At 41.6% G+C, this 21,785-nt stretch overlaps 1 protein-coding gene across 1 annotated transcript in view; it reads left to right on the forward strand.

The window, feature by feature from the left end:
• The first annotated feature begins 20,570 nt into the window (after positions 1 to 20,570).
• Lypla1 (lysophospholipase 1) overlaps positions 20,571 to 21,785 on the forward strand; it is a 28,752-nt gene continuing 27,537 nt past the window's right edge. Inside the window, exons 1-2 of the mRNA XM_032906381.1 lie at positions 20,571 to 20,735; positions 21,251 to 21,282. Coding sequence (XP_032762272.1) covers positions 20,667 to 20,735; positions 21,251 to 21,282 — 101 coding nt within the window. The 5' untranslated portion in view covers positions 20,571 to 20,666. The remainder of the gene's footprint in view (positions 20,736 to 21,250; positions 21,283 to 21,785) is intronic.

Below are 21,785 nucleotides of genomic sequence, written 5' to 3' on the forward strand. Positions count from 1 at the left end.
CTTCCCTTGCAGTTAATCATGGGGGCCATACTCAGCTGCTGCTGTGTGCCAGAAACCGAGTTAAAGTTAGCCTTACCAGATTCATATAAACAACCACCCTAGCCCCAGATTAAATGATTATAAAAGCTTGTCTTAGTACAAGTAACAGAGAACAATGTGTCCCTTTTTATATTCTTTTGCCATTCCACTGCCTTGCTGGAGAATTGCTCCTACTAGCTCTTACTGACAGTTATATAGTGAAAGTGAGACAACTTGTAATGGGCAGCTGTTTCTAACTCAACTGAACCTTTATTTTTAACTTTTTATTGGTCTCTTGTGAATTTCACATCGTACATCCCAGACCCACAATCTCTCTGTCCCTTTTGCCTTTGCAACCTCCTCCACCACCACCCCCCCAAAAAAAAACAAAAAATAAAAATAAAAAAAGTTTAGAAAACATCTCCTTGTGAAGCTGTAATGTGTGTCACAGTGTGTCTTATACTACACCCTTTTCCCCATACGTCCTTACTTGCAAATGTGCATTGGTCAGCTTCTAAGTCTCTGGCTCCTGCTATACCAATATTGGATCCTCACAGGGCCTCCTCTCGGCTATCCTGCTGTTGTCCTGTGTCACTGAGATCCTGTAGCTTTGGATCAGCAGGAATAGCCTTTTCACGTGTTCCAACATGCCATACATAAGGTAGACTCAAAACTGTAGATCTGAGCCTGGTGCCAGAGCCTGCTGGTCAGTCAACACAAAATCCACGACTGGGAGTATGAGGATGATTATAGGAAAGACAAAAAGAGAAGATGCAAGAGACAGAGATGGGAAGGCTGCTTGTGAACACCATGCCAGGGAGCAAGTGTATTTTCTCAGTATCTTTTAAAGGCAAGCAACACAAACCATGACCAATTCCAGGAAGTGAAACAATGAACACAAATGCTTATGTGGTGAGTTTATGGTACACAGTATCTTTGTTTGGCTAAGGCCATTCATTTCCTTCAGGCTTGGACAGTCTCTCAAGGACGTATGTGTAAGCAGGGGAACTTGACAGGATATAATTCATGTTTTAATTAAAAATAAAGACAGATGTCTGCAGACATTCATGACTAATCACAAGCAAGAAGTCAGCCAGAGTTAACTGGAGGTGCTCCCCACGTCTCCCTTTTCATCTATACATGCCAAAGCTGTCTCAGCTACTGGTGCAGAAAGACTGTGTCAGTCTTAGGCGTTCCCTCAAAAAGTGTGGTCCTTACCTATCATTGGTACATGAATCCTAGCATGTACCTATCTTAGGTTAATCTACCTCTGACAGAATCTTACCAGTCGTTTTTATCTGTAAGAGCCATGCACTTTATCAGTCACAGAGTAGAAAGTTGTGTCTGTCTTAGGTTGCCATCCAAAAACAGTTCTGTCATTGGCACACAAATAATCTTGAGTATGTGGCCTGTCTTAAGTTGTGAGGGTTTTCTAATCTTGTGTTCGTGGCCTGCCTTAGGTTGAAAAGGTTTTCAAGAGGATCTTACCCGTCATTGACTACTGACTTCTGCTAGAGAAGACGTTAGAGCTTGAATTTGTGTAACTTCTGCTTTGACATCTGTAAAAGCACTGATCCTGCTATGCCTAGTAAGAGACGTGTAAATGAGGACCACGAAGGGAAAACAGCCTGTAACTTTTTCATTTGAAATGTGTCAAAAGACAAAGGCTTTGCATCTCTTAGACTTACGTCGTCCTTATCAAGGGCTAACAAATCTAAAGTCGTATTAGTAGTGTGCCTTATACCTTGAAGGTGCCTTTATGCTCTGGTCCAATTATGCTGCTTCTCATTATGTGTTGTTGGAGTTATACAAAGCCATAGATACCGAACATGACATTCCTAATGGCTTCTGACTTTCATTCCTCATACCTCATCTCCCATGATCTGAACTAAATCATATAATGTGTCAATTCTTTGTTCTAGCCGTCTATCCAGATTCTCTTGTATGCTCAGGGCATTCGTTACATTTTCTGCAAGATGATTAACAAAGCTAGCTGTTTGTACCTCCTGTGCTAAAGCTAATGCAGAAGTAGTAGCACTGGCTGTAAGTGTTAGGAAAGCAATAACTGGCAATGGCTTGCCCAAGCATACGTTTACTCCTAGCCCAGAGCATGACCTAATTCTTCCAGTATTTGTAAGTCTTTTTCAGAATACCAGGATTCAGATAAACTTACAGGAATCATAATTAAATCTGGTTGGTGTGCTGCCATTACATACTGACCATCAAGCAGTAGAGAAACACAATTGGACAAAAGAAATTAAAACAAGAAACACTGAACTCATATTCAGCGCCTACAACACAGGTAACATTCCTAATTAGTAAAAGATTATGGGGAGGGGGTAGTTCAAGATGTCACATTTACCTTAACCCCAGAACCTGTCCCATTTCTAACCACAGCAAACATCATACAAGGCAGCTGCCAATTTCCAAATATGTCTCTGAAAATATCCAGAACAGCCCTCCAAATGCCCACTGTCATTTCCTTTTGTCCAATATTGGATTGATTTCCAGACCAGTTCATGGAGTCAGAATAATTGGTCACATTAAAGGAAAGAGGAGGACCATTATAACAACTTCTCCATTTGATTGATTTTTTTTGATGGCAAGTTCCACAGTCTCTTGTTTTCTCTGTCCCACAAGGTCTAAAAGCCTGAGGCAGGGCAGTTTGTCCAGTCCTAGATACAGGCTTTCCCATCTTAATGCTTTGAACTACAGTCTTAGAGATATTCTCCTAAGCCTGAGGGTACCCAGAAACACATCCAGAATTGGTATTATTTCAAGTAAAACAAATAGGTAAGCCCTGACCCATAGCAGTATAATTCACTAATTTGAAATACTTTGCTTTCAAACCAACCTAACAGCTGAGTATTATAGAGGTCACATGTACTTCTGGCCTTGACTATACAAAAGGATCTATCAAAGGTGGGTCAGGAACATATGTTTAGTACAGCTTCCCCATCGCCATCAGCAGGGCACTCAGCAAGATCAGGGTCAGCATCATTCTTTGTCCCAGCATCAGCACGTCTAACCAATTGCTCTAACAGCCACTGAACTCCTTCAGCAACCTGTGAAAAAAAAAAAAACACATGTTCAACCTCATCCCCATATCAATACAGAGTCAGGCCCATGCCAAAGTTCTGTCAGAGGATCTTTCCATCTAACAAAAGCCAAATGATGTTGGGTTTGAGGATGCCAGAAACAATTAGCAACTGCATCCAATGTCAAAAATTAAAAAAAAAAAATGATGAAGACAGTCACATGTTATAGGGGGGTGCTTCCCCCTTTTTCATCTTTAGCAATTGTTGTTTCAGTACTCCATGAGTTCTTTCCACAATTCCTCGCCCTTGCGGAATTCCTGTTTTGTGGACAATATTGAATTGCCAACAACAGGTTTGAAAGGCTTTACTATAGCCAGTGCCACTATGAAGCATTTTAAGCGATGAGTTAAACATGATTAGTGGCTTCTCCTATCAAGGCAGATGCACATGCGAATCCTGAATACGTATCTATCATGACAGAAATATACTTCAGCTTCCCCCAGTTAGGAATGTGAATAACATTCATTTGCCAAAGTTGATTAGGCACTAGTCCAAGCAGATTCATACCCTAGTGGACTATAGAAAGATGGTGTAGGCACTGAGAACATTGTTTAGTAAGGCTGCAAGCAGCATGGGTAAAGCTCGAATGATGTCATCTGTACAGAAATTATAAGGAGACTGTCCCAAAAGTTTAAACAACTACAAGAGCTTTTAATTCAATGACCTGAGCAGATGCAGATTCAAATTGCAAAGCTAACGTTTTTGAATCCAATATAGAGGCAAATCTTCCATTAGAGGATCCATCAGTAAAGACTAAAGCAGGTTTTTTTTTTTTTTGAATAGTGCTCAAATTATGGGCAAATATAAACTCATGAAGGCAAGGAAAGTGTAATGATTTATGGCAAGGATAATGATTATCAGTTTTCCCTGAAATGTTGGCAAATACCATAGGCCAAACATCTGTGTTTTGATAGAGCCAATCAATTTGCAATTTAGTAGAAGGTACAAGGATTTCGTTGGGATCCTTACAAACTATTTGTTTGATTCTTCCTTGGATAGCTGCACTAACATGGCAACCACTTCATAGTGAGGAGTGATTACTTTAGCAGGAGAGTCTGGTAGATGTATCCAGAATAAGGGCCATTCTGCCACAACACTGAAGTAGGCATATGAGAAGTGGGTAAAATATAAGTGCCCCATGACCTAGCATAGTCAATATAATGAATTGTTCTATAGTCTTTTCGTCTATAATGTTTGATGTCCTTTCTCAGTTACATACTATGGAGATAAAGAATCAGAATCTCATTTAAAGATGCCAAATAATGACTTTAATTTTCCTATGGTTATCTTTAAGAATCATCTAAACCACTTTACATCTCCTAATATTTCTGAAAATCATTTAAAATTTTTAATTTATCTTTTCCCAGCTGTAATTTTGAGGTAAAATAGCTTTTGGATATAATTTGTGTCATAAATACTTATAGGCAGGCTCACACTGAATTTTCTGTGGAGCAATAACCAATCCTTTTCCCTCCAATGCCTGTTGTAATTGGGCATAGGCTTCCAACAAAGGACCTTCATTTTGGTCAGCTAACAATACACCATCCATATAACAAACTATATACATTCGAATATAAACATATAACAATGGCAATTGCTTGAGCTACAAACTTTTGGCATAAAGAGGGACTGCTATCCATGCCTTGTGGTGGAACTTTCCAATGGTATCTCCTCATAGGTTCTTTAAAGTTGGTAGACGGAACACTGAAGGCAAATCTCGTGCAATCTTGGGAATGGAGGGGAATGGTATAAAAGCGGTCCTTTAAATCTGGTATAACCTTATAAGTATTAGAGGGGATAGCAGAGGGTATGGGTAACTCGGGTTGTAATGCCTCCATTAATTCCATAGCTTCACTGACCTTTCTTAGATCTCTCAATAGTCTGCACTTACCAAAATGTCTTTTTAATCACAAAGAAAGGAGAGTTCAAAGGAGAATGGGAGGGTTCAATATAACTCTGTCAAATTAACTCCTGCACTAGCTGTACAGGGGCAGCTCTCCTGAATTCCACAGCCAGCTCTGCACAGCCTTTGAACATCTGTGTGTTTCCAAGTGGCTGCCTAGGCCAGGGACGCGTGCTTGGTCTCTAATGGTAATATGAACCAAGGACATCAACACCACCCCCTGTCACTACATGGCCCCCAGTAGCAGCATGGGCTGGAACTTCACCATGGCCTCAGGAGGTGTGGCTGGCTACTTATATCCGGCTGGTCCCCTCCACCCTTGCATCCCCAGCTCCATCTCTCGTCACGATGCTCCAACTTTTCTGCTGCTTTTTTCTCTCCCACTTGTCCACCACACACATTGTAGTGGCTCCTGCAGGGGGCAGGCCTCTGGGTGACTTCCCCTGCCCAGGTCGAGTGGCATGGCAGTGAGCAGGCCTGTACAAGCAGGTGTCGACAGCCTGCCCATGAGGTTTAGTGGGGTGTGGCATGGTGGTGGGTAGGGCTCTGGATGTCTTTGTTCTCCTGGCCTGCATTGCATGGCCTATCTACAGCCCTCCCATGCTGTCCTAGCGTTACTTGTAAAGATTTTCTTCATTAGCTGTGTGTGTGTGTGTGTGTGTGTGTGTGTGTGTGTGTGTGTGTGTGTGTGTGTGTGTGTGTGTGTGTGTGGCAGAGGCCAGAGGACCGCCAATCTCCTGGAATTGGAGTTATAGGTGGTGGCCAGCTTGAGCTTCTCACAGTCAAGTGCAATAAAGAATCTTTCCGGACCCTAAATCAACTGTAAAATAGCTACATAAAGTTATATTCACACCTTTAAACTGTATTTTGTGAACAAGGCACAGGCTGAACTGATAGAAATAAAGTAGAGAAAGTCAATCCCAGGTTGTTTGAAATCTGGCAGCATCCAAAAGCAACTTAAAAGATAGGGTCCCACTACCTAAAGACTACATGGACTGACCCAGGGCTCCGACTGCATATGTAGCAGAGATAGCCTTGTTGGGGCACCAGGGGAAGGGGAAGCCCTAGGTCCTGCCAAGGTTGGATCCCCAGGGCAGGGGAATATGGGGGACATCAAGGAGGGTTATGGGGGAGGGGGGCTTATGGACAGGAAACCGGGAAGGGGAATAACATTTGAAATGTAAGTAAAGAAATATATCTAATAAAAAAATTTTAGAAAAACAAAAAGATAGGGTCTTGTAGCCTTATAAACTAATTAGCAAAAATGTTGCATTGTTTCTCAACCCAGGGACCAAACGACCCTTTTGTTGCATATCAGACACCTTATATATCAGATATTTACAGTATACTTCATAATGATAGCAAAATTGTACTTATGAAGTAGCAACAAAAATAATTCTGTGGTTGGGGTCACCTCAACAGGAGGAATGTAAGAAAGAATCACAGCATTAGGAAGGTTGAGAACCATCGTGCTATGGGGTCTTTGAATTTTTGCTTTTGTGAAAGAAAAAAAAACAGTCAAGAAACATCATTTGAACAGCTTGTTTAGAAAACATAAGTAAAGACTCCAGCAATTGGAGTGAGGTGCCCAGTGGCAGGGAGCAGCCCAGTGGATCCTGCATTGTGAAGATTTAAGAATTTAGGAATAGTTGTCAGTATTTGGAAAGGAACAACCTTTATGACTTCTCACATCACAGTGAGTAGGATCTCCTTTTAAATAAATTTCTGCCCAGGATCCTGTAAGGTGGGGTGGGTAATTCAAAGCTACAATGCGAGGGGGTTGATAAGTTCATCCTGAAGATGCCCTTCCTTATTGCACAGAAAGGGAATGTGCCCTGGTGCCTTAACTTCTGAACTTGCTGGGAAAATGACGTCTTCAAGAATCTAACCCCAGAGGGTATACTAAGCACATGAGACAGAGCTGTCAAGATTCAACCACGCCTTCCCTTTATTTCCTCATATCTTTGCCTACCCAGTACCAACACTAGAAAGAAATGGATACATAAGATGTGCAGAATGATAAAGAGATAAGATGGAGACTCTTAGTTACAAGACCAAAACCGAGAACCATACACACCAGAAAACAGAACAGAAAGAAAACCAATCAGACCAAAAACCAGAACCAACAAGAACCAGTTCCAGTCCTTTATTGTTTTTAATTATTTTACGGCATCTTTTTTATTAGAACACTTATGCTTTGGGGAAGAAATTTGCAAAATATAAGCCTACCTTACTTATAGAAATGTATACATTGTAGTATACAATTAACTTCTGGTTGAGCACCAATACCAATAATGGCTTATTTATTTGGGGGGAAATTCTGTATAGAGTAAATGGAATTGAGAAAAAAACAAAATACTGAGTTGTATTTCTTCTAAGGACATTTTCTTTACTGTATGGGTTATGTAATGTCACTAATATCAATCAGTCAGTAACGGTGGAAATAATGGTCTGAAGCTACTTGTTGGCTGTGTATCCCATGGTAAGCAAATAAACTGTAAGAATGAATTGAAGGATTTGCTCTATGTCACTAAAGTGTAAAATGAAGGGATGTGGTAAATAAAGCAACGGTCTTTTAGCTCTGTGATGATGATAACAACATTTCTATAATCTCTCAATTTGTATTTATTTTATACATATCTGCTTGGGGAATTAGTCTAAATTCTTTTTAAGTAGTTAAGGAGTATTTATTAGTAATAAAACATTTGTTTCAACAACAAAAAAGAAAACAAAAACACCAAGTCACAGTCTCAACTTCCCACTTCCCACATGAGACCTTGCATCAAGTTAGATTATACATCTGGAGAGAGGAATGCATGAAACAGATCAAAAGCCAACACCATAGCAAATGCAAGAAATGACACCATTTCCTCTCTTAGCTGGAATTATTCAAAGATGCCCATTATATTTCCAGTTTCATTCAACACAACATTTGGATGAATGAAACACTTAGCTAGAGAGATAAGATAATAGAAGGATATAAAATGATATAAATAGGAAAGGAAGAAATCAAGATACCACTATTTGAAGATGAGCTAATTAAGTACTTAAATATTCATAATGATTCCACCAGAAAACTTTTAGATCTGGTGAATACTTTTAATAAAGTGATAGGACACAAAAGCAACATACAAAACCCAATATTTTTTATATATACCAATAATGAATTTTCTGAAAAGAATTTTTAAAAAATAATCCAGTTATATAATAGCATCAAAAAATTATCTGGAGCAGGAGGGGTGTGGGGTGAAGGGTAAAGTGGGATTTGTGATAGCTAGAAAGATAGCTTAATGGTTAAGAAAACTTAGCAATACAAAGAGTCGATGATACCAAGAGTTAGTCCTTTGAGAAAAATCATTAAGATTATCAAAATCCTTATCAAAGCTAACTAAAAGACACAGAGGGAATGCCTAAACTAAGCAAATCAGAAATAAAATGGGAAACATAACAACAGACACCAAGGAAATCCAGAGAATCATAAGGACATAGTTTAAAAATATGTACTCCATGAACTTTGACAATCTAAAGAAAAAGATAATTTTTCTCAAAAGATAACACTTACCAAGGTTAAATCAAGATAAACAATGTGAGTAGATACATACCCATAGTGAAATACAAGCATTCATTAAAAGTGTCCCAAACCAAATAGTCCATGGTCAGACAGTTTTAGGGCAGAATTCTACCAGATTTTCAAATAGGTAATGCCAATACTCCTCAAATTATTCCACAACATAGAATCTCAAAAAAACTTGCCCAATTCAATGTATGAGACCACAGTTACCCTGATCCCCAAATCACAGATTCAACAAAGAAAAAGAGTTATAGACCAATATCCCTTATGAACATAGATGCAAAAAATACTCAGTAAAATATCTGCAAACCAGATCTAAGAATACATCAAAAAGATCATCCATCATGACCAAGCAGGCTTCATCTCAGAAATGCATGGGTGGTTCAATATATGAAGATCAGTATATGTAATCTACAATATAAACAAACTGAAAGAAAAAGACACAAGATCATCTCATTAGATACAAAAAAGGACTTTGACAAAAATCCAACCCCCTTCATGTTAAAAGTCCTGAAGAGATTAGGGATACAAGAGACATACCCCCAACACAATAAAAGCAGTTTACAGAAAGTCTATAGCCACATTAAATTAAACAGGGGTGAAGTGCAAAACAATTCCACTAAAAAAAAACAAGGTTATCCACTTTCTCCATTTCTCTTCAATGTAGTTCTTAAAGTTTTAACTAGAAGTATAAGACAACTAAAGGAGAGCAAGGGGATAGGAGTTGGAAAGGAAGAAATTAAAGTATCATTATTTGCAGATGATATGATGATATGCATAAGTGACCTAAAAAAATTTCACTGGGTTGGGGATTTGGCTCAGTGGAAGAGTGCTTGCCTAGTAAGCGCAAGGCCCTGGGTCGGTTCCCAGCTCCGAAAAAAAGAAAAAAAAATTTCACCAGGGAACTCCTACAGCTGATAGACACTTTCAGCAAAGGGGCTGGATTCAAGATTAACTCAAAAGAAAAAAAAAAGTAACTCCTAAATACAAATGACAAAGGAACTTCGAAAGAAATTAGAGAACAACACCTTTTACAATAGCCTCAAATAATATAAAATACCATGGGGTAACTCTAACCAAGCAAATAAAAGACCTTTATGATAAAAACTTCAAATCTGGGGGTTCAGCGGTTAAGAGCACTGACTGCTCTTCCATAGGTCGTGAGTTCAATTCCCAGCAAAAAGATGGTGGTTCACAACTATCTGTAATGGGATCTGATGCTTTCTTCTGGTGTATCTGAAGACAGTGACAGTGTACTCACATATATAAATAAATCTTTAAAAAATGCAATTAAAAAAACTTCAAATCTTTGAGGTATGAAATTGTAGAAGATATCAGAAGACGAAAAGATCTCCCATGGCAACTCATACTGGCAAGGATGCAGGGCAAGGGGAACACTCCCCCATTCTTGTGGTAGTGCAAACTTGTACAAACACTATAGAAATCAATATGGTAGTTCCTCAGATAATTTGGGATCAATCTACCTCAAGATCTAGCTGTTGGTATCAGGAATTGCCTTTACTTCCAACAGCAAGACCATTTGGTCACTGTTGCCATGGCTATACGTTCCCAGTATTCCTTTGGTTCAATTCACAACTCTACCTGGGAGTAGTTACATCACATTCCAAATAAAAAGCAGACTTCTTCTGCCCTCCCTCTCTCTCTTCTCCTCTTTCTCTTTTCTCTTCTTTCCCTCGCCCCTTCCCCTTGTCTCATTCTCCCATTAAATCTCTCCACGTGGAACCGTGTTGGTGTTGGTTTGGTGTGCTCTATCCAGATGGGCAAGGGCTGATATTTAACAACAACACCAGCTATACCACTCTTGAGGATATATCCAAAGGATGCTCCATCCTATCACAAAGACACATGTTCAACTATGTTCACTGTGGCTTTATTAACAATAGCCAGAAACTGGAAACAACCCAGATGGCCCTCAACTGAAGAATGGATAAAGAAAGTGTGGTACATTTAGAAAATGGAGTATTACTCAGCTATTTTTTTTAAATTATTTGAAATTTGTGGGAAAATGAATGGAACTAGAAAAAAAATCATCCTGGGTGAGGTAACCCATACCCAGAAAGACAAATATGGTATGTATTCACTTATAAGTGGATATTAGCCATTAAGTAAATGATAACCAAGTTAGACTCTTGAGAGAGTAAATAAAAAGGGTCTAGGGAAACACATGGATCTCCTGGGAAGGTAAAATTTAAGGGTGGACTGGTGGTGGTTAGGGACTAGAGTGGGACAGAGCAAGTGGGAGGATTAGAGGGAGGCAGTGTAGGAAGCAATGACTGGGAGTGCTGCTTACTGCTTGCTCTACGTCTTGCTCAGCCTGTTTTCTTATGGAATCTAGGACTACCAGTCCATGGGTGGCACCCACAATAGGCTGGTCTCTCCCTCATCAATCACTGCTGGACAGTGATGGCTGTAGAGGTTTGCCTCCAGTCTGGGCTTACAGAGGTATTCTCTCAATTGAGGATCATCCCTCCTCCCTGATGACTCTGGCTTGTGTCAAGCTGACACAAAACTAGCCGGCACAACCGACTCATCAGCTTGACATACAAGCAAAACACTGTTAAACTAAGTCTTTCTTGTTAATCCCCCAGGTCACGCCTTAGTATGAACATCACAATACAAACATTTACAAACTTTAAAAGGCCCACAGTCTTTACAAATTAAAACACTTTACTAAATCCAGTCTCTTTTTAAAAGTTTAAACTTTTTCTACTGTGGTCTCCTGTAAAATCAAAAATAAATATTTGCTTACTGGAAGAACCAAAGCACAGTCACCATGTCCAGCGTCTAGGATCCACTCAGGATCTGGGATCCTCCAAAGGGCTTGGATCACTTGGGCGCTGACCTCCACAACACACACAGCTTGTCTTTAGGGCTTCAGCTGGCCTCACCCCACCACTGCCGCTGTTCTTGGTGATCATTCCATGGTACTGACATCTCCAAAATGCTGGAGTCTCTTCATGTAGCTGGGCTACCCTTTTACCAACACACTCTTCTGAGTTCTCTTTAGGGACTCCTAGCTGTTCTCTATGATCCTCCAAAACCAGCATCGTCTACCAACCAAGCTCTGCTACCAACGTGAGTAACAACCTTAGCCACATCTGGAACACAGCTTCTGCGTGCCGACCCTGAGGAAACACTGACCAGAAGACTTCATTCACCTCAATGATATTGGTCTCTCCTTAACTACGGTTCGTTTCTCAGCTCCAACAGAGTAGCATCAGTTATGCTGACAAAGCAAGCGTTTCACTCCAGTGGTTCTAGTACCTTGTTAATCACAGCCAAGACTTCAGCCCCAGCTAAGGAGGACACAGATTTTTGTTTTGTTTTGTTTCGTTGTTTTTTGGGGGTATGGAGGGTTCTTTCTTTCCTTTTGTTGTTTGGTTTTGGTTTTCTGAGAAAGGGTTTTGATATGTAACAGCCTTGGCTGTTCTGGAACTAGCTCTGTAGACCAAGCTGGCCTTGGGTGCTGGGATTAAAGGTGCCACCACTGCCCAGCTAGCAACGTATTTTTAAAATAGCTTGAATTTTGACTTTGATCTGTTAAGTTCATGAGCTTATCACTTCGGAACATAGTTAGCATAATTGACGCTTGTTTGTTGGAGCTGAGAAATTAGCAATGACCCAAATCCCTGTTCCATGATCATGAATATTTAGTTTCAGAATAAACTACCTCATATTCCTTTCCACATCAAAGTTGAAGTTTTGAATCACCAGTTTTTGGTGTATGAACATGGGCTCACAACCCTGGACGATCCACTTTCACTGAAGAAGTCGCATGAATTAGTGCCAGGTACCAGCATACGTTCCTTGTGTTCAACAGTCTGTTCCCTCTTCATGTGGATATTGGCGAATTCTTCTTAGGGCTGAAAGTTCTTGTGATTTATTTGATGGTTCATTGGTTATTCTTGACCAGATGTTAGGATCTTATTTGTCTAGACTTTTTTTCTTGGCTTCAGAACCTATGGTTAAGCACTGGAGGTTTGAATATGCTTGGCCCCCATGGGAACTGGCACTAATAGGAGATGTCTCCTTCTTAGAGGAAGTATGTCACTGTGGAGGCAGGGCTTCGAGGTCTCATATATATGCTCAAATCTGCCCAGTGTGATCTAGTCCATCCTCCTGGCTGCCTGCAGAAGACAGTCTCTTCTTTGCTGTCTTGGATCAAGACACAGATCAAGGCTCTTATAGGAATCAAGTCTGCCTGCACCATGATGAATCCTGCTACAATAACAGACTGAACCTTTGAAACTATTAGCCAACCCTGATTAAATGTTTTGTCTTCTAAGAAGTACCTTGGTCATGGTTTCTCTTCAGACAACAGAACCCAAACTAAGAAAAGCATCCACTTTACTTGTGTTCAGTGTATTTCGTTTCAAAGTACTGGATTTATTTTTGTTTCAATTGCTTTAGAGCTTTATTTTTTTTCTTTATTTTGGTTAATTGGATATTTTATGTATTCACATTTCAAATGTTATCCCTTTCCCCCTCTCCCATACCTCCTCCCCTGATTCTATGAAGATGCTCCCACACCCCCCTCAACACCCTGGCATTCCCCTACACTGGGGAAACAAGCCTTCACAGGACCAAGAGCCTCTCCTCCTATTGATGCCAGACAATGCCATCCTCTGCTACATATGGGGCTGGAGCCATGGTCCCTCCATGTGTACTCTTTTGTTGATGGTTTAGTCCCTGGGGGGGATCTGGTTGGTTGATATTGTTCTTCCTGTGGAGTTGCAAACCCCTTCAGCTCCTTCAGTCCTTTCTCTAACTCCTCCATGGGGGTCCCCGAATTTTCCTTTGTTAATTTGCTAGTTTTCAACCGTTTTTTTTTTTTTTCCTGGAATACCTCCAGTATTAGCTTAAGGAGAGGAAAAAACTGCCAGTTTTGAATTCCAGCTGGTTTTATGCTTCATATCTATGTTAGCTGTATTTATACACACTTGAGAAATGATAAAATGTAATTAAATATAATTGGCTTTATGCTTCCTTCAATGAGGAACATTTGATCCTAACTTTTTGTTGATTTTTGTTCCTGTGTATGCTAAACCTGAAGTTCCAGGCAACAGAATTAAAGAGCATGAATGCCCAGCCTTCCTTAACTGAAATACAAAAACATATTAAGAAACCATGGTAAGTTAATAACTTACGAAAATTAATGAGTTTTGGAAGCTACATCCAAGCTAAAGAGATGTTAACAAGCGGGGCATGGTAGCACAAGCCTTTAATCCCAGCACTGCAGAGTCAGGGGCAGCCAGATCTCCGAGTTTGATGACAGACTGATCTACAGAGCAAGTTCCAGGACAGCTAGGGCTACACAGAGAGACCCTGTATCATAAATCAGTCAAACAATCAATCAACCAATCAACCAATCAATCAGACATTTTAGAACTACAGATAAAAAACAACCTTAACCATTCTCAGCCTCTTACTAAATTTCAAAGGCGGCAAGTTTGCAGGAGGACACCGCACTGGCAGTTCAGAAGAGCTGGGTTAAGAGAGGGAGCCCTGAAGGTGGCAAGCAGTCCTTTAGATTAGGAGAGATACAGCACCAGGGCCATAGGGGGCCATGATGAGGTCTTGAAGAGAGGGGAGAGCACCCCAAATTCCAGAATAAAGGGGTTCTGATGCTTACAGGTTTCAAGGGAGTGGTGGGCTAAATTCATAAATGTGTGATTTAGCTTGGCCTGCCTCTGTTGCAAGGAGAGTTAGGCATCCCCAAAACAATACAATATGCTTTGTTATAAATTCCCCATCGAAAAGAGGATGGGAAAAGGGGAGAAAGAGGAAGAACTGCTTGGAAACAGAACCTGATTTCTAGGAAAGGAAAGAGGGGCTGGTCTATGACCCAATAGCACTCTCATCTGTTCTCCCACCTGGCTTTTTCCTTCTTTCTCTCCAAGCATAATGAAATTCTGTATCAAAAAAACAAAAGGTTTGTTGCAGTCTGTTTCAGGATAAAAACCTTACGCTGGATAGTTTTTGTCTTAATCAGGGTTTCTATTCCTACACAAACATCATGACCAAGAAGCAAACTGGGGAGGAAAGGGTTCAGTTTACTTCCACATTGCTGCTCATCACCAAAGGCAGTCAGGACTGGAACTCACACAGGTCAGGAAGCAGGAGCTGATGCAGAGGCCATGGAGGGATGTTACTTACTGGCTTGCTTTCCCTGGCTTGCTCAGCTTGCTTATAGAACCCAAGACCACCAGCCCAGGGATGGCACCACCAATAAGGGGCTGGGTCCTCCCCCCTTGATCTCTAATTGAGAAAATGCCTTACAGCTGGATCTCATAGAGGCATTTTCTCAAGGGAGGCTCCTTTCTCTGTGATAACTCCACCTTGTGTCAAGTTGACATACAAAACTAGCCAGAGTCATGAGAGAGGAAGTCACATATGTAGGGCATTTTCTTCGTGATTGGTGGGAAAGGGTTCACTCCAATGTGGGTGGGGCTGGTGGTCCTAGGATCTCTAAGACAGCAGGCTGAGCATACCACTCAAGGAGCAAGACAGTAAGCAACACTCCTCCATAGCTGCTGCATCAGCTCCTATCTCCAGGTTTATGCCTTGCTTAAGTCCCTGTCCTGATGCCCTTTGGTTGATGTTCTGTGATGTGGAAACCGAAGCCAAATGAACCTTTTCCTCCCCAGGTTAACTTTGGTTATGATGTTTCATCACCGCAATAGTAGCCCTGACACAGACAGAAATTGGTTCCAGGATTGCAGGGACTTTGTAACAGATCTGACCATATTTTTGTGACTGTAGAAGGACTTTGGAACTTTGAAAAGTCATCAGGTGGTCACAGTTCAGTGAACTATGCTGTGGGAACTCGGAGGGTAAGCATGTTAAAGAGAAGTGCAAAAAATGGACGCCTGACTTGCCGAGTTCCAGAGAGAAAGCTTGGAAGTGTAAATGCGTTTTTAAAAATGGCAGTTTCTCTTTGTCACCACCTAGCTCCCAAATGAGTGAGACAGGAATATAAGATTTATTTGGTAAGTTTTACGACACAATAACTGAGCAATTACTAGTTTATTCTAGTCTTCTAAGCTATTGTGGCTACCTCCCAGCCAAAACTCCCATGATATTTGCACTTTTAGTATTGATCTGGCTGTCTGGGCTTCAGGTGTTTTTCCACGATGTCTCTGTTGAACACCTTCCTCGAGATGAATCCCTCTTCCTACTCCTCCTCTTCCTCTTCCTCCTCCTGTTCCTCCCCCTTCCCTCTTTCCTCCTGTTCCTCTCTCCTCTCTCTCTCTCTCTCTCTCTCTCTCTCTCTCTCTCTCTCTCTCTCTCTCTCCCCCCCAACCCCCTTTCCCCTGGCTAGTGAAAGTTCAGTCCTATTCTCTCTTCTGCCCAGCCATTGGTTGATCAGCTTTTATTGACAAGTCAGGGAATAAATAGGAAGCAATGTTTACACAAACTTGAAACAGGAGATACTGATTCTAAGTATTACAATGTCATGTCCAGGTTACAACAAGATATGTTGGCAGAGAAAGCAGCATTTGACTTTTGCAGGGATAAATTTTGACACAATACACAAAAACATTATGCCTGCATGAGAATAACCCCAGCTACTGATTATTTGTCGTTAAGACTCTGTAGCGGTAGCACATGCCGGGTGGCAGAGGCAGGAGAATCTCTACCCTGGAAGCCAGCCTGGTCTACAGAGTGAGTTCTAGGACAGCCAGAAGTACACAGAGAAATTCTGAAAAGCCATACAAGAAAAACAGAATTGATGGGTGGTGTACACATTGGGAGTAGGAGAGTCAGTTTTGTAGTGACTTGTAGGCTGAGGCGAGGGTAGTCCAACAGCGACTGCCTCTTGATGGAGGTCAAGAATCCAGTAGTTCTTTAAGCCACTGGATGTCTCAGCAGTTGGAATCTGGCACTGTCGTGGCAGAGCGTTCTTAGAGAGCTGTTGTTGTATGTTGTTATGTTGTGAGAGTGAAGACACACAGGCAAAAGGCAAAAGCCATGTTTTTACTGTTGTTGGTCTGTTTTGTCTTATGCTATGGGGTCTCGCTGTGTAGCGCGGGATAGTCTGGAACTTACTATGTAGACCACACTGGCCTCAAAGCCACAGCAGTTCACCTGCCTTTGCCTTTCAGATCCTTTTGAGCCACCACACTCTATTCTTCTAGATGTGGCCCAGATTTAGGGTGAGTCTTCCCACTTGATCAAATTATCCAATCAAGCTCGAGTCTTAGCTGATTCCAGATGTGGTTAAGTTGACAACTAAGATAAGCTGTCACAGTGACCAGTCATTCCTTGATGAGAGTATGCATTTGTTCTCATACAGATCGGAGGAATCATTCCTTCACCATGTCCTATGGTCTGTGTTGATAGCAATATCAAGAACCTTCAGGCTGTTCCTTGCTAACTGGAATGTCCACGTGGTTTCTGCTTTCTTTCTTTCTTTTATGAGTACACTGCAGCTGTCTTCAGACACACCAGAAGAGGGCATCAGATCTCATTACAGATGGTTGTGGGCCACCACGTAGTTGCTGGGATTTGAACTCAGGACCTCTGGAAGAGCAGTCAGTGCTCTTAACCGCTAAGCCATCTCTCCAGCCCCTTCTGCTTTCTTTACAATACTCTCTAAATCATTCTCAAACACAAAACAACAGTGTCTGGTTCTGAGTACAGAGATAAGCCCTTTAGACCTCAAAAAACAAACTCCACCATTTCTTCTGCTTGAACAACCTCAGTGCATTGTATCTGACAATATAATCACTAATACTTAACACATACCCAGTATCTTTGATCAGTGAATATGTTCTCTAAGACCACAAACACCTCAGCAGTGCCAGTGTTTTGAAGGTGAGGGCTGGAGGCACGGAGGTGCTCTGCAGCCATGAAGGAGGACCCCAATAGAGTTCTGAGACACCCTAGCCTGACAGGAAGCAGCCGCCCTGGAAATGGTATAGACAACACCTTACAGCTGCTTCTTTCGTGGCCATTCTGAGCAGTAGTCTCTGGGTTCTCTATTTCTTTCCAAATATCTGAATACCTCTGCACGATTATTTTTACCATTTTTGTGACTTTTATAATTATAAAATTTAAAAGCCATCTTACAGAAAATTTAAATGTAATTGTTATTACATAAAACGTATAGTTCTTTTAGTGGGGATTACATATTATATTAATTCTGAGAAAATTGATAATTTATATAATAATGGATCTTCCTATTCAGTTGTCTTTTCTTCACCTAGGTATCAATACTTTTGTTGATATAGGTCTAATTAATACTTTACCGTTTTGCTTATATAAAGTAAAATTACCTCTGTCTGCAAATGTCACTGTTAGAAGACCCTAGAGCCTCCATCAAAAAAAAAAAAAACAAAAAAAAAAAACCCTGCTAGATCCAAGTAACAAATTCAGTAAATTTTCAAAATATAAAGTTATATTAAAGCTAGTAATGTTAATATACACTAACGATGACTATCAGAAAAGGAAATTAAGAAAACAATCCTATTTGCAATAGCATAAAAAAAAAAAAAAACCAGGGCCTGAGCTGAGGATGTACCAACCTGAGTTCCAGCCTTGGAATTCATGCAGTGAAAGAATCAAGTCTCAAGAGCTGTCTTCTGACACACACAATAAATAAATGTCACTACATGTAAAAACAAAATACAAGTCAATCTAGAACAAGACTTTAAATTCTGTATGCCAATGACACTAATGCAATCAGGCACGAAGGCACAGATGGAAAGCCTATTTCTATGGATTGAAAAATTAATATTATTAAAGTGCTTATATTACCTGAAAGGACCTATAGGGTCAAGATACAGTATCAAAATTTTAAAGGATTTTTTTTTTTACAGAAAAGGAGGGAAACATAAACACCACACCAAAAATAAACTAGTGCGTGTGAAGTCAACGAATTTGACAGGAGCACCAAGATACTTAAACTACTAGGAAGGTACATTTTATGTAGTATTCTGTATAAAATAAAAACCAAACCCACAGTAATGATGAAAAGGGTGGGAGGAAATGAAAGGTGAGGGTGGTGTTTACCATACTGATAATCATGGTTTCATGGGTGTATACTCGGCTGCAACCTGCATGGCATTTCATCTGTCAGATTCAATAGAGTGTTTTTTAAAACCTTATAGTTGTAAATCTCTACTGTGATGTTTTGTATTGCTACACAATCAACCAGCTGTTGCTTATCTCTAGAAATATACTTTGTGTTGAGGCCTACCCCTACCCTGGCACAACTGTAGCCATTTTGTCCCATGTCTGCCAGCTATTTCACACTGCTGCTATAATATGCATGCCAGTCATTGACACAGAAAAATAACCGGACTCAGAGCAAGGTCATGCTGATCACATATCCTTTAAGTTCTGTATGAGGTCTGTTAATCTTAAGACATTCCACAAAGCTTTATGTAGGACCTACCAAAGTAAAGGTCAAAATGACAGTTATGTCTAAAATGGCTTGACCAGCGCCAACCACTGGGGAGCACTTCCTCCACCTCCGTATGAGCTCACTGTACTTTTTGTGTTTTTTTTTTTTCCCTTATAAGCTGACAGAGAAAGATGTTTGAAGTCTCAGCCTCTAAAATCTGAGCTTCAGTCCTGATTGATCAGTCGTAGGGTGTACATTCAATAAACCATCCCTGTCTGAGTGACACTGGTGTTCGTGTAGTTTGTGGATGACTCTTGAACTCCAACACTTTTCTATGCGTGCACTGACCTAGTATGGCTATACTGCTGAATTTTCTTGTTGGTGACTTTACTTTTTATTTTGTACAATCAAGTCATCTGAATAACTTTTTTTTTCTTCTAAATTTTATATTTACTTCATTCCCTTACCTGGGGAAGAAAGAGATCTTTCAGAACAGAACAAGCAAGCTCATTGGAGGATACAGAACTCCAGAAAAATTGCAGGAACTGGTGACTTTGAGATAGGAGAATCTGCAGATGACAAGCACCCCAACTTGATGTATTCTTGTCCTCTCTAGTGGGATAATGGTAGCCTCTGGAATTCTACATATTTCATTATAGAGAAACTTACCTAACAGTGATTTGGATCATATTATGTTCGGAATGAGAGCTAAAGACAGTTGTGTTTTCTTTTAAAGTCACAAAGACCTCACAATTTGACTTAAATATATAGTATCATCGCTGGCCGTGGTGGCAAACTCACTCAGGAGGTAGAAGCAGGCAGATTTACTTGAGTTCGAGGCCTGCCTGGTTTGCAAAGCCAGTTCCAGGACAGCCAAGGCTACACAGGCAAACCCTGTCTCGAAAATACAAAAATACATAGTGGCATAAGTCTTGTGAGTTCCATTACTATTGTTTTTTGGAAAATTGTCATCAACATTTTTGAGAATGTACAAACTTTTCACTATTTCACTATTCACAGGCAAGTCTAATTTAAAACGGTTTTGAGTGAGACTCCAAAATCTCTCAGGACGGAGACTGTCCTGTGTAATTTAAGTAAGTCTTTGGTTCACCAACTCCTTCCCGAACAGTCTTAAAAAAAAATGTTCCCTAAAAACTGTATATTTGGTTTCCTCACTTAATTGGCTACTTCTGAAGGTCGCGGCGTTTTGGCCTTAGATGTTTGCCATTAACCGTTCTCTAGTTATACATCCTATGCATGCAAGAAATTCAGCGCCGTGCAGAAGGGTGGCCATTTAGCCTCGTCTTCAAAACGGTTATATCTCAATTAATATCTGCCCTTTAGCTGATCTGCCTGGGGAAGTGCATTCGGGAGTCAAGCGCACAGGGAGAGCTCGCCCCACCCAGCCGCGATCCCAGCCACGCGCCGCTGCTCCAGGACCTCCGCGCGTGGAAGGATGGCGAAGTGGTCAGTAGCAGCACTCTGCTCCGGGTCCGCGCGGAAGCCTCATTGTGACGCGCACGCGCGGCCGAGTCGGGGCGCGAGCTCGGGGTCGAGCGCGCGGAACAGGGCAGGGCGGCGCGGGGGCGCGCACGCGCCTGAGCGCGCGCCCGGAGGGGCGGGCTGGGACTCTCGGCTCGCACGCCCTTCGGCTGCCGGGAGCCCGAGCTCCCTTCCGCTTCCGACGCGCTGTCCGCCAGCCGGTGGATGTGCGGCAACAACATGTCCGCCCCGATGCCCGCCGTTGTGCCCGCCGCCCGGAAGGCCACCGCCGCGGTGAGTGGAGGCGACGGGGCCTGGGGCTCCAGCGAGACCCAGGCCGCCGCGCGTGGTTGCGTTCGCGCCGCCCCGCGGGCTCCTCTGGGGTCGGGGCCGGGGATTGGAGCCGGCGGGACGCCGCCTGCCTGCCTGCCTGCCTGCCTAGCACTCCTACCCCCACCCCTGAAGCAAGTCCGAGGTCCGGTGCTGAAACAGCCGACCTTCGGCCAATGTCTGTGCCGCAGGGGCTCAGTTTAACTTTTGCTCTCGGTAACTTTTGTGATGAAAAATTTCGACTCTGTGCGTGAGGCTTTCGTGACTTGACTTTTGAGAGACAGCTATCTTTATCGACTGTGAGCACCTCTGAGTGCTAAAACGGCGTTTTATTTTAGAGATTAAAAGGAAGGGGTGTAAGAAATTAATAAGCTTGTGGGATAGTGCTCTGTTGTAAGTTTTTAGGACCTGCATTCGCTTTTGTAACTTAACTAAAGCTGTAACAGTCCAGTGCGAGCTTATTTTTTCTTCTCTTTTAGGTTATTTTCCTTCACGGATTGGGAGATACTGGGTAGGTACCATTGTTAGTAACACTAAGGAGATGGGGTCATGCCACTACTTACTGGTCAAAAGGTTGTATGCTGAAGAAGGTCGAAATTGTAGGAACAAGTATTTTCTTAAGGAGACCAGATTTTCTGCTTACGAACGCCCACAGATTCTCCCTTATCTTGAGTTTGTGTTTGAGATTTGTCTCTGGAACATGTTAAAATTGTTAACTGCTCTTTGGGTGTACATGGAATACCAGAGGAGTGGAATGTTTGCAGAGGCAGTGTGCAATTCCAGAGCAGGTTGAGAAGGAGTGGTTGATTCTGTTGAGAGAAATAGCAGTAACATGAAGCATGAGTCCCAGATCAGAATGTAGATGATCCCTTAAAAGAGAAAAACCAAAGAAGGCAGAGACCACAGCTCAGAGATTAATTTGGAGGCTTACCTCCGTTCCTTGCCAGTCTGTTCTGCACTAACTTTAGCTTACGATTTTCTGTTATTAACCCTTGGGTTTTCTCGTGTTAAATC

This window comes from Rattus rattus, chromosome 1 (genome assembly GCF_011064425.1).
Source record: "Rattus rattus isolate New Zealand chromosome 1, Rrattus_CSIRO_v1, whole genome shotgun sequence".
NCBI lineage: Eukaryota > Metazoa > Chordata > Mammalia > Rodentia > Muridae > Rattus > Rattus rattus.